Source organism: Microcebus murinus, chromosome 5 (assembly GCF_040939455.1).
Source record: "Microcebus murinus isolate Inina chromosome 5, M.murinus_Inina_mat1.0, whole genome shotgun sequence".
Taxonomy (NCBI): Eukaryota; Metazoa; Chordata; class Mammalia; order Primates; family Cheirogaleidae; genus Microcebus; species Microcebus murinus.
Genome location: NC_134108.1, coordinates 86,608,374 through 86,622,336, shown reverse-complemented (window position 1 = coordinate 86,622,336; position 13,963 = coordinate 86,608,374). Strand labels below are relative to the sequence as shown.

The 13,963-nt window shown below is 37.0% G+C and overlaps 1 protein-coding gene across 5 annotated transcripts in view; it reads left to right on the top strand.

The window, feature by feature from the left end:
* Positions 1-2,051: 2,051 nt before the first annotated feature.
* PHF3 (PHD finger protein 3) overlaps positions 2,052-13,963 on the top strand; it is a 91,248-nt gene continuing 79,336 nt past the window's right edge. The window contains exons 1-2 of one of the 5 annotated variants that reach the window (XM_076003246.1): positions 2,052-2,424; positions 13,011-13,187. In XM_076003246.1, the coding sequence (XP_075859361.1) occupies positions 13,085-13,187 (103 nt within the window). In that variant the 5' untranslated portion in view covers positions 2,052-2,424; positions 13,011-13,084. Of the gene's footprint in view, positions 2,425-2,474; positions 2,944-12,918; positions 13,188-13,963 lie in introns of those variants that run through there. The other 4 variants (XM_012773866.2, XM_012773869.3, XM_012773868.3 and 1 more) reach the window with 4 other exon arrangements.

The window sequence follows — 13,963 nt, the reverse complement described above, 5'->3', positions numbered from 1 at the left end:
GCATGCGACATCATGCCCGGCTAATTTTTTTCTATATGTTTTTAGTTGGCCAATTAATTTATTTTCTATTTTTAGTAGAGAGGGGGTCTCACTCTTGCTCAGGTTGATTTTGAACTCCTGACCTTGAGCAATCCCGCCTTGGCCTCCCAGAGTGCTAGGATTATAGGCGTGAGCCACCAAGTCCGGCAGAAACTGTTATTTTGACATAACAAAACTATGGCTTGTTACCATAAATTTTTATTATGGTATTTTATTTATGGTATTTTATTATTACATATTTTCCAACAAATTAATGAAAAGAGTGATATTGTTTAAAATTTTTGTAAAATCTGGTAAAAGGGGCGGCCTTGCAAAATTAACAGGAAAATAATCTCACAATTTCCTAGTAACCGTTTTTAAAGATCAATCCTATGAGTTCTCTCACTAATAGGCACCCTACAGGAGTTCTGTTTTGCACAACTTCTGAAAAGAGCTCAACAGATGGAAAAGAGATGTAAATCTTTCCCTTATTTTAAAATTGCTTTTGAGGATGTGTTTTTATAGAGTTCCAGAATGAACAGCAGGGTGCGATTTTCAGGCCTCAGCTCTATCTTGAGGGCAGAGTCACATCTTCTGTGATAATCTCTTCTCCAAGGAAAGGTAGAAAAGCCAATTCTTGGACTTTGATACCCTCACCGTTTCCCTTATCAGTTCACTGTCAGGAAGAAAGAAAGGAGCAAATACAGCAGTTTCTCAACCATATCCCGCTAATTTACCCGTCTCTACTAAAAATAGAAAATAATTGGCCAACTAAAAACATATAGAAAAAAATTAGCCGGGCATGGTGTCGCATGTACCCCGCTAATTTACAGCCTACAAGTTCCCCAGAAATAAAAGGCTTGAATACCTGGTTTTCTCTGCCAACATTCCCTACCTCTTTGTCTTCTGTGTTGGCCCTTTTTCCTCTTCGGGAAAAATAAATAAACTTTTTCTACCCTAATCTTTGGAGAAATCTTTCTCAAAACCGGCATACAGTAGCTCTCCATCCCAATTTATGGCTTAATAGAAAAAGGCTGGGCCGGGCGCTATGCCTCATGCCTGTAATCCTATTACTCTAGGAGGCTGAGGCCAGTGGATCACTCAAGGTCAGGAGTTCAAAACCAGTCTGAGCAAGAGCAAGATCCCGTCTCTACTAAAAAATAGAAAGAAATGAATTGGCCAACTAAAAATACATAGAAAAAAATTAGCCGGGCATGGTGACGGGATGCTGAGGCAGAAGGATCCCTTGAGCCCAGGAGTTTGAGGTTGCTGTGAGTTAGGCTGACACCACGGCACTCTAGCCCAGGCAACAGAGTGAGCAGAGTGAGACCTGTCTCAAAAAAAAAAAAAAAAAAAAAGGAAAGAAAAGAGAAAGGCTGCATTCTCTTCCTATTCCTGCATTTAATCAGTTGCTATATGCTGCCCTGGTTGAATAGTGGGAAGAAAATTCGGTCTTAGACACATGCTGTTGGCAGAGAAATTGAGGCTGCTCTGAAAAGTCTTGGGGACCCCTCAGGGAATTCTCGGACCACATTCTGAATACTGCTGACTGGAAGCCAGGATACCAGCAATGTTTCTTGGAGGAGACAACTTGAGTCCTGAGGTAGACCAGGCATTTAGGGGCAGGGCGAGGGCGGAGGCGGTTAATGGTGAGGCGGCTGTGAGGAGCCAACAGGGATATTTGGGCAGAGGACTCATCTACTCCACCCAGTCTACCATTCTTGAACATCCAATTCTTCTTCACATCCAATTAATAAAAAATACCTTGGGATGAGGAGCAGCTTTGCTCATCCATATTACATTAACTGGGAAGCCTGCATGCTAAGAAGCACTAAGTCGAACAAAAAGGGCTCGCACATTAGCCTCTCGCCTCCCGGCCCCCTGGAGGTGAGAGCTAGAGGCCCGCAGGCGGTGCCGCACAAAAAGACAGGGAGGGGCGCAAAACCGCCCGGGAGCCGGGTAGCCCCGGGCCCCACGGAGGCGCGGAACGGGAGGTCCTACAGCGCGCAGGCGCGGCGGCGACGCAGGCCGCGGCCCCCGGAACGGTAAACAGTGGGGTCACGTGACGAGGCCCCGCTCCAGCTCCCGCGCCGCCTCCGCCGTATGCCGATGGCTGCGGGGTCTCGCGCCGCCTCACAGTCCGCACGAGGCAAGCGACCCTCGGGCCCAGGGCGGCGGCGGCGGCTGCAACGAGGATTAGGAGGGCGGCGCGGCAGCCAGTAGTAGTGTCGTCCGTAGCAGCAGCTCGTTCCCGGGAGGGAAAGAGGCTGTGGCAGCGACGCCGACGTCCTGCGCGTACCCCCTCTCCGCGGCACCCACCGGGCCCCCTCCTCCTTCTCGGCGGCGGCGGCAGCGGCCACCATCTTCCTCTTGCTGCCAGTGGTAGCGCTCGTCTGGCGGAGCTGGGTGAGTTGCGGCTGTGGCCGCGGCCAGGGAGACGGGCAATCCTCCCCTCCCCCATCCCCTTCCACACGCACAGCGCCTCAGCGGGCCTCCCCGCCCCTCCCGTGGCTGGCACTCCGCGCCTTTCTCCCGCGCAGCCGGGAAATTGCCTCTCGGGCCTCTTGCGCAACGTCCTCGGCCTAACCGGGCCGCGCCTCTGCCGCCCGGGACCGTTTGTACTGGGCTGGGGTGGCAGCCGCGGTGGCGCGGTCATCGGGCGGTGGGTCCCGGCCGTGGCCTCTTCGCGACTGCCGGACCCCGGCCTTCGGCTCGAGTGTTTGGCCGCCGCTGACGCGCGGGCGCGCAGGCCCGGAGGCACGGCGGGCGCTGCCAGGAAGGCCCGGCTCGGAGGCCCTGGGATCCGGCCCTTTGGGCCTCTTCCCTCTCCGGGAGCCCCGGCATTGAGCTTCAGGCCCTCGTTTCGGGAAACGGGGACTGGCTTTGGCCACGAGGCCGATCCTGTGCCTGCTTTTGGAGATGGGAGTAGGTGCTCCATCTATCCTCTTGCTATCGCGCGCTTTTGTGCCTGGGGACCCAAACTGTCGACTCCTTTTGCTTAGTTTGAAACGAGAAACCTAGACTCTTGCCTTCCAATAATACGTGAAATTTAATGAACCACTTGTCGATACGTACGAGTTAATGGTGCTAAATAACTGATCACCTGACACGGGGTGGGGGGTTGGTGCGGGGAATATGGAGAATGGGAGAGAATGTTGGTATCGCCCACAGTCCAGTGGCCCTTCTTTCTCTCAGAAATGTATTGCCGGGTCAGATGACCTTTTCCCATCTTTGGGTTTTTAAATGCCGTTTCCTAGAGACTTAATGATTCGAGTGTGTGATTGTTAGTGCTATTAAGTTACCATTCGTAGAATAGGGTCTTGGATTAATGTAAGTGGCAACAATGCTTTAAAATTTACCTAATCTTAATCTTTGTTGCATGTAGAGATACTTAATTTAAAAAGATCGCTTACTGAGCTTTCCCAGATACGAATTTTACTACCTTATTTTAAGCTAAAATTTAGAAATGATACAGCGACTACATCGGGAGTACATAAATAGTACATTGTTGTATTTAGTTACTATTTTGGGGTCGAACTTGTCTTCCCTTTTCCAACCTGGTTGTTTAAAACTATGCCTCAGTTATTCATTTTCTGCCATTTTTTGATTCTTGAATGAAGTGTTTGGGATTGTGAAAGTGTTTGTAGGGGAAGATGTGTGTGTGTTTGTGATAGGAGAGAAACATACGAGTCAAAGAACTAGGAACTTTTCCATTGTAGCATACTTTTAATTTTGAATTTATAGCTGTATTCCAAAGCACAAAAAAAGTTGTGTAAAGAGTATTATTATTTTAAATAGTGATTTTTAACTTTTGCTACCACTTAGATCTTTCATCCACTTATTTTTCTTTTAATTTTTCTGTTTATTAGTCATATATTACCATGATTCTTTGCTCCGTCATAGTTATCATTATCACCGATATTATTTTTATATACATACTTCATTTGCCAGCGATAGTAACAGAATTTAAGGGAGGACTGTTAGGAATTATCACCGCTCTGATTAAGCGACATTTTCAGTTCTGAAATGGGCCACTTTGATTTATTTATTCAGATTTTAAGCTTTTTTTTTTGATAGCTGTATCGGTGACTTGTCAAAACAATAACAAATGAGTCAGTGATGGGACCAGAGTTTTCCTCTGTTGCTCGCATGCTTTAAAGGTTCATTTGTTGAAGAGTACAAAAACGTAATTAATTGTACTGCTTTTGCATCCTGTTGGGAGAACAGTGAACTTATCTGTCATACTGAATTAGTTTTGGATTCACTGTTGTAGATGTAGACCTCAGATAACTGTATCATGTTGATGTTATGGAATACTTATATGTTTCATATTCAAGAAAGTCAGAGATAAGGGAAGTGGTCTGCATCAATATAGGTAAAAAATAGATTTGGTCAAATGCAAATTTCAAATAAAAAAATTGAAAGGAATTTGTCTTTATATTAATCATTTAAACCATGTTATTAAAATTTAAATGAGTATTGAAATCAGCTGGGAAAGATCAATAGTCTTTGACTTACGGATTACTGATCAAAGTTGGGAGACAGCAAGCGAAAATGTGGATTTGCTGTAAAATTAAGAGCTTAGATTTCTATGTAGTGTGGGGTATACTTGGAAAAACTAGTGAATGAAAATTATGCATATACAGTTCTTTTTTTTTTTTATCTTCTTTCTCAAGAGTGAGCAAGATGAACATATACAGTTCTGTGTTTCAGTTACTAAAACAAATACTGATTATCTTTCTTGACAAGGTAATGTGGTGTTTGCTTTTTTGATACATTTTTCTTTCTTCCACAAATTAAGTTCCATTTTAATTTCTCATGAAATCCTTTTTATTAATATATTTTTTGTAGATAATACCTTTTCTATTTTTTAATGTGATAATGCAGTTTATTGATCAGCATCTAGTTTTGTGTATTACCCATAACTACTTCACCTCACAGTGTCAGGGAGTTCAAGATTTATAGAATACTGATTTCTAAATGTTTTCATTCATCAACATTTCAGGAATTATTTTTGACACAAGTGGCTGCTGGATTTCTTTCTTTTCTGGAACAGTACATCTTGGGCTGTATTTCTTGGAGCAACCTCTGAGAATCCTGGAGTATCTTTTCAGAAGCACATTTTTTTTTTAAACTACAATAATGACTTGGCAAACTGTTACACATTTATGATAATGTTGCATTTATTAGATCAGTAAAAACTCATTCTCCGTTAATTGTTGCTCTTTGATTACACTTGGAAGGATATTGAAAGCATTGATTTAATTAAAAATATATGAGACCCAGGTGCTATACTCTAAAGGAACAATAGTATAGGTTGGGAAACAAGATTCAAAGACATAAGATGTTAAATCATCTGGATGGGAAGATATTTAACTTGAGTAAAAAAAAGAAAAAAATAAAAGGAAAGAAAATATGAAGTAATTTAATAAAAAAAGATGTTCAGTCAGTGTTTTAGAGTTAAAGAGGAATATATTTCAAAAATTATGAATGGCATTGTATGAGAAATTGCCAAATGTGTAGACTGGACAATTATTGCCATGCATTATATTTTTAATTTAGATTATTTTTTAATGGTCAGGCATTTAAAAATTTTATGATCATTTTTACAGTGAAGGGGGATGTAGAGGAATAGTTAAGTAAAAATTTGAAAATATCCAGAAGTCTTAATCTGTTGGTATAATCTAACTTTACTAGATAGTTTGAATGGCATAGTAGATTATACAGAAAGGTTAAACTTAGCATTTTAATTCTTTCATAATTTTTGTGAGCTGGGCACATGAAAACAACTGAAAATAAATTGCAAAGTTTGTAGTTGATAATTTGCTTTTCCTCCAAATGATGATATTCATATGCATTGAGGATAGCCATTTTGTTTTTTATATATAGAAGATGGCTAAATGCATATTTCCAGCTTTATTTCAGAAGAAGAGTGAGTCACTTTGGTGTATTTTTTAAGATTTCATTAATGATGTATTAAAATTGTAAAAATTAATACTGTCTTGCAAGTAGGTGCATAAAGTATAGAATTTAAAAGTTCAAGCTTAGGAATCATATGGTCTTGGTTCAAATTTGAGAATACTGGGTATGTGACCTTGGGCAAGTTATGTAATTATCTGGGTCTCAGTTTGCTCAAAAGAGTAAAATAGAATTGCACCTACTTTATTGGGGTCATTGTGAGGAGCTAATGAGATAATGCATGCAATACACAGGGCCAGGCATATGGTGTGTGCCAAGTACTTGGCACCAATAGGAGTGTTATTACCTAGGTCAAGGGTCCAGATCCTTAAGTGTGGCCCCTCCACCGATTCCAGATTTAGCAGAACAAATTTATTAAAAGAATTTGTTTTGTGAAGTTTTGATTCCGTCAAAAGGCTGCACTCAAGGAACCAGAAGGCCACATGTGGCCCCAAGGCTGAAGGTTCCCCAACCCTGGCATACATCATAGTTTTAATGGTGAGCTAGGTCCACTACTTCTGTAGTTAATTTAAACTTTTAATACTCCTTATAATGTCAGTTATGATGCCAGTATAGCTGTAAACTTTGAAGTCAACTCTTTTCTTACTACTGTTGCCTACTGTAATTCTGCTTTTGTCAGTTTCAGCTTCTACTTGATAGTTTTCTAGGGTCTTAGATCTGTTTTGGTCTTAGTTGTCTTTGTAGAGTAGACACCTTGGTATCCTCTTTTTACCTTTTATATTTGGGAAGTAAGTTATGATCCTTGTTTCTTTATGATGTCTTGCCAATAGATTCTAATGACACTGGACCAGAATTTGAAGTGGGTGTATAGAGTAGATGGTTAGGTTGCATTGCTTTATAGAATTTTACTTGGTAGTATAGTGTCATACCACGTGGTCTAACCTTTTACTAATTTGACTCCATACTGGAAGAATAACCTATGATTTATCTTTAATGTTGTTATACCATAGTGGTTAAGAAATGACCTTGGTGTAATATAGAGTGGATTTGAGTCCCTGCTCTATCACTTATTTATTCTGTAATATTGGTTATAACTTTGCTAAACTTTAGCCTCTCTCTTATAAATTGAGAATAATAGTAACTGCCTAATTGTGCAGTTATGAGGATTAAATGCTATAATGCATTTAATTTGTTGAGCACGGTGCCCTGAACATGATAAATATTTAGTGAATTTAACTTTATAAGAGAGAATATAGGGTAGTGATAAGCACATTGAGTCTTGAATGAAATTTTCTAGGTTTACATTTGAGCTCCACTACTTACTATAGCAAATAGTTTAATCTCTCTGATCCCAATTTTATTTTAGTTTTTGTATAATTGGGATTATTAGGATTGTTGTATTAAATGAATGAATAAATGTAGAGCAGAGTTTCTTAACCTTGGCACTGATGACATTTTTGGCTGGATAATTATTTTTTGTGGTGCTGTCCTAGTGCATTAATAGTGTATTTATGAGGTGTGAATAGCATCCACTCCACTTGTGATGATCAAAAATGTCTCTGACATGGCCAAATGTCCTGTGGATGGGCATAATCACCTCCGATTGAGAATTACAGATGTAAAGCATGTAGAGCAGTACCTGGCATGAGGTTGTAGCATATTAAGTTTTATGTTTTATCATGATTATTAATAGTAGTACTTTTATTATTCTACTACTACTTATTAGAAATTTGTTCTTAGTAAGCATGCCTAATGAAATTCACTGCTTAATTTTTTAATTAAATTTTTTTTTTTTCTTACAAGGAAACCATGACAAGGAAAGACTGCCTAATTTAAATGATGGTGTAGGAGCTGAAAGGGATCAAATATGCTCCACTTCTAAGGCCTTTGTACTTCTTGGTCTTTGCTTGAATTGCTTTTACCCATTCATGCATTGATCACTCTCTTACTTCAGGTTTTGGCTCAAATGCTACTCTGTTAGTGAGGCTTTCATTTACTATCATATGTACACTGCTCCCCCCATCACTGCCACCACCATCACTATTACCCTGTTTAATTTTTCTTCATAATCTCCTGATATGTTTTTGTTCCCCTTCTCATCCCCCCAACCCCAGTCAACACACGGAAATGTAGACTACTACATGAAACAGGGCTTCATCATGGTATATAACTTATTATTAATTTATTTTTTTGCTTCTCTCAGGCCATGTGAATAGTATGTAACTTCTTAGGGTCTTGATAGCTTTTGTGATTGTTATGCTTAATTTTTTTGTTTTGAAAAATAATATAAAATATGTAGTTTTACTTTGAAGACATTTTAAAAAGTTGAGATAGATAATTTACTCTTAATTTAAAGTGAGTGTTTGTAGAAGTATAAATTTTTTGCTGTTGGTACTTTTTCTCAGTTTTATCTTTTTGCATTCTATCCATATCTGAAACACTTAGAAAATAATATAGGCTGATTTTGTTAGTATAAAATAATTTGACTGCAGTATAATTCTCTGAGAATTAAAGATGAAATAAATATTTTAAAGCAAAAATATCTTTGGACTCAGATTAAAGTTTATTTGAAATGTTAGTACTAATTATGTTGAATTTTATTCTGAGTCTTTATAAATGGTCCATTGGGACCAATCTGAGCCATTCATAATTAGCACATGCTGTTTCCTTTGCCTAGAAGATCCTCTTAGACTTTTAGGATACAGTTCACACATCGCCTGCTTAGCCTTTTGTTGGCCTCCTGAGTTTTACCTTCTTCTGTGGTACTATGTGCAACCCTTCAATATGGCACTTCATATTTTGTTGTGATGTTTACATGTTTTCTATTTGTTTATATGTCTGTATTCTGTTTTGGATTGTGAGTTCCTTGAATTTGAGATGAGTTTGTTTCACTGGCACTTACAGTGCTTTGTAGTAGATGCCTACATTTGTGAATAAATGAGTAAGTTTGAATTGTGTAGATTAGCCAATTCTCTGACTTAGCTACATACATTCTTTTGTCTGTAAACATGAAATGTGACTCTGAATCCAGAAACAATTTCAGACTTTAACATGTACATTCCCAAATTACTAATATTGATTTAATTGGATAGACAATAACATCATTAGTCCTTTAAAATACACCCTACATAGGGTTGTTATGTTTTAATTATTAAATTCAGAATGCCAAATATAAGGAAGCATTTAGGTAAAATTTTGATGTAAGAAACAGGAATTTCTTTAAATCAAGCCGCCTGTATAATTAACGAAGATGCTAAATTGGCTCTTAAATTTTCCCCTTAATTAGTTCTGATTATCTTTGTCTATACACATTACTAGATATTTTAGGGCACTGTATCTTAAATAAGTGGTTTTTTAAAAAAGACTTTTGGAATCATTTTAGATTTATGGATATGTTACAAAGAGTATAGAGTTTTTGTATACCTTTCATCCAGTTTTCCTGATTATTGACATTTGAGATAGTGCCTTTATCAGACTCAAAGATTGCTGTGGGTGCATTACTGTTAACTAAATTACAGACTATTCTGATTTCACCAGTTTTTGCTACTGCCCTTTTTCTGTTCCATGATCCAATCCAGGATACAACACTGGGTTTAGAAGATTAGTGTGTCCCTATTAAGTGAGTAATCAGTTTCTACAATTGGTTAACATTTGTTTTTTTTTTTTTTAGCATGAGAGTTTTAATTTTATTTTTAATACTGATCACTTGATGTCTGAAACTGATTTTTTAAAATGAGTTACTCTATATGTCCAATAAATGGTACTTTCATGATAGTTTTGTTCCGTGCCTATTTACTATCATTTTTGGCATTTTTGTCTTGGAATTGCTTCCAGAGCCCATTGGAACCACATAAGAAAAATTAGTCTCATTAATCAGTTTGTCTTGTGGAAATTGTCTTTTTTGGGCCCATAAATTTGGGATAGTTTATACTTCATTCTGTCTTAGAAGATTCCCATTTTCTCTTCTTTTTCTTTTCTTTCTTTCTAATTTTTTTTCTTTTTATGTTTTTGTTTGTTTGTTTTAGACAAAGTCTTGTTCTTGTTGCCTTGGGCTAGAATACAGTAGCATCATCTTAGCTCACTGCAACCTCCAACTCCTGGGCTCTATCTGTCCTCCTGCCTCAGCCCCCCAAGCAGCTGGGACTCCAAGTGGGAATGCCATGGCACCTGCTAATTTTTCTGTTTTTAGTAGGGATGGTCTCACTCTTGCTCAGGCTGGTCTCTAACTCCTGAGCTCAAGCAGTCCTCCTGTCTTGGCCTCACAGAATGCTAGAACTATAGGTGTGAGCCAGTGTGCCAGCCAGAAGATTCCCATTTTCATTAGCCTAGTAAACGTGTCTCATGCAATGATAGCTGCTTAGTAAACATCAAAAAGTAAAATATAGTGTTAAAAAAAATGTAACTTTGTTATAGCCAGTTTTTCTCCACTTGTAACTATGGAAACTTTTTTCCTGATAATGCCTATTTAAATAAGGGGAAGCACAGTATAAGTCATACTAGTTTTGATTAAAAAACAGTACTGGAAAGTTGGATTCACCCATTTTATTTACAGTATGCTCTACTTTAAAAAAAATTGATCTTTAAAAAGTATGCCACATGCTCTGAAGGCATTTTTAGTAAAGCTTTGGTATGGTTTCACTAACAGCAGTATTACTGAAAAAAAAGATCTTGGGTCTATTCTAATCTAAAAAATTTTTATTTAAAATAAAATATGAAAAAAGAAAAAAATTGCTTATTTAGATGACTAGTTAGAATGAGTTGGTCTTCTTTATAGCTATGTGATCTTGAGCTGTGTGACCATAACTTTTGAATGTTCTGAATGTTTCCCTATCACTTGAAAGCATGCAGCATATAGTTAGTGCAACAGAAAGACCTCTGGTGAAGTTTGCAGAATTTGCTTGCCTTATATTGCTATGGGAATGAGTGCATTTTCAGTAGAGTCAGCATACCATTTTTTGAGGGAAAGTTAGCCATTTGTTTCTAGAGCTGAAATGGCCATTTTTTCTTTTCAATTCATCTGAGAAAAAAAGGTTACTTATTGGGATGCAGCTTTCTGAATAGGAGGTAGCTTTGGCCTGAGGTGAACTTTGGGTTCCAGCACATTCAGATAAATGAATTCATTGGTAGTTTTTAGTCTACTTAATTTTGTAAACATTTAGTAAATTTTTTTGTAAATTATTTTTAATTACCAGAATTTAATATACTAACATTTATTTGGACCCTAAAAACATATTGGCAGAAATATTGGTGATGTATGATTACTGAGCCTTTCTTAGTGAGACCATATAGTTGTAGGGAATTCTTAAGGGGACTTTTCTTGAGTTTTTATTGGTATTGCTAGCTACAATTTTCTGTTAATTTAGAGAATGCATGTAAAATAAGCAGCAAGTCAGTGAAATGTTAACATTTTCTTTTAGTGCTTTATTAATATTTCAACGTAAATAAATAGCAAAATTTGAGAAGCAACACTGCAACTCCTCTTCTTAGAAGGGGATTAACTTTTGTGAGAGTAAGGAAATTTCCTTTGCTTTTTTTTCTTTTTTTCTTTTTTTAAATTGAGGTACAATAAACTGATTCCATTAAAAACGAACAGATTCATGAAAGTATCACAACCAAGATTTAGGACATTTCTGTCATTGCCCTAAGTATCTGGTTGTTCCTTTGCGGTCATCTCCTTTATCTGCAGCCCCAACCAACCACTGATTTGTAGGAAAATTGTTTAAAGAGTCAAATCTTCCTAGCTCCTTAGCTCAACCTGAAAGGGTAATACTTAGGGGCATTGGCTATGGAACTTGAAACCTAGGTTTGAATTTTGGCTCTGTTTTTTGACTTTGGGGAAGACATTTAAATTATTTAAGTTTATTTTCTTTGTAAGACAAGGACAATAATAGAGTCTGTTTATTGGATGGCATATAATATATACTCAATAAATGTTAGAATATCTCTGAACTTCCTCTTCTCATTTATATAGGGGGAAGAATTCAAGACCAATTTGAGAAAATTTTGGTAAATTTGGAGCTAATCTAAAAGGTCCTTGGAATTATGGAGCCCAGGATGTTCTGGGTTAATCAGTGGAATTTTCTGGTTAACAGAATATTAATCTTTTTTTTTGTTAACTTCTCCTCCTCCAAAACATGTTGCCATAGTTTTCTCTAAAACCAATGTTGAAAATTATTCAACTTTTGATAATTGAGGCTCCTTTAGAGCTTGAAATGACTTTTGCCAAGCAATACCTAATATGTAGGTACAGTTCAAATAGGTGACTAACTTGATATATGTATAGATCACATAAAATATACTAAAATAAATTTAAATAAATGATATACATTGTTTTCTTGTCATTTATCTTGTTGTCTTCTAAAGGGGTAACCCTAGAAAAAAATGTGTGTATGTGCACATCTTGGCATGCGTGTGTAGTTTTTTTGAGCTTTGATTTGTTGGGTTAACAGTTTTTTTCCATTTTCCTCCCCTACCCCCACAAAAAAGTTTTTTGTTTATATGTATTACCTTTCTTTAAACAATTTAAATGCTTTGTAAACAAAACAAGGCTACTTTACAATTTTAATAGTTATGGGACAATAATTTAAACAACTTGATTTTAGCTCTTTTAACATGGACTGTCTAATTCTTAATTTATGAAAAGGTTATGGTTAAAAACATATGCTTTTTATGGTTTAAGCCATGTAACTTTTTCAAATGTGTCAAATTATACATAATTTTTTTCTTAATAATAATGGATTGAGTAAACAATAGGATTTCTGGTAAAATGATATTCTACATGCATGATGAAGAAACATTTAGTAAAGATTCGTTCTACATTTCCAATTGTATATTCTAAAAACAATGAAGATTTTTTTTTGAAACAACAAATCAAATACCTTAAGTGTGTTCTTAGACTCAAAACTATTAAAATAATTTGGTATTAGGTGATTTTCAATTGATAGCTTTATTTCTTATGGTATTTTTTTTGTCTTTCTATAGGGCTGAAAGACACACAGAAGTCTTCATGGATATAGTTGATACATTTAATCATTTAATTCCTACTGAACACTTAGATGATGCCCTATTTCTAGGATCCAACCTGGAGAATGAAGTCTGTGAGGATTTTAGTGCAAGTCAAAATGTCTTAGAGGACTCGCTGAAGAACATGCTCAGCGATAAGGATCCTATGCTAGGATCTGCAAGTAACCAGTTCTGTTTGCCTGTTTTGGATAGCAATGATCCCAATTTCCAGATGCCTTGTTCAACAGGTAATTCTTACTTTTTTTTTTTTTTTTTTAGTCTGCAATTTAAAATAAAAAGAATTTTAAGCAGCTTTTTTTTTTTTTTTTTTTTTGGAATGATGAGGGTAGTAAATTTAGGGTTCTTTCCTTTGAATTTAGAGCTTCTTTTCGAGGCATCAGAATTAGAATATATACTAAATACTCTTTCAAGGAGTGTGGAGTTATCTTTGAGGATATTATGGATATAGGTAGGGTGACCATATAATTTATCATCTAATGTGGGACACTTTTGATAATTATAGGGGGTGCTGTTAATAATTACATCATGACAATAGGTATAAATTGGGACTCTCCCTAGCAAATAGGGATTGCCTGGCAAATTGGGACATGTCACCTTAGGCCTGTTGGATTCAAGGGGGAAGGCTGCATTGACCTTTCCCAGTGTCCCTTCTAGTCCTTCAAATCTAATAAATTATTTGTTCCCATTTCAGCTCCTTTGGTATTTTGTGCATGTATCTCAAAACCAGAGAAAGAACTCTAGACCTCTGCTGTCCAGTACAGAGACCAGTAGCCACATAAAACTATTGATCACTTGCAATGAGTCTGGTCCTATTTGAGATGTGCTGTAAAATAATGCACATTAGATTTTGAAGAATCAATATGAAAAAGAGATAAAATATTTCATCAATTTTTTATGCTCATTATGTGTTGAAGTGCTATTTTTGGTTAAATTTATTAAAATTAATTTTACCTGCTTTCTTTGTTCTCTTTTTAAAATTAAAAATGGGTAATTGAAGATTTAA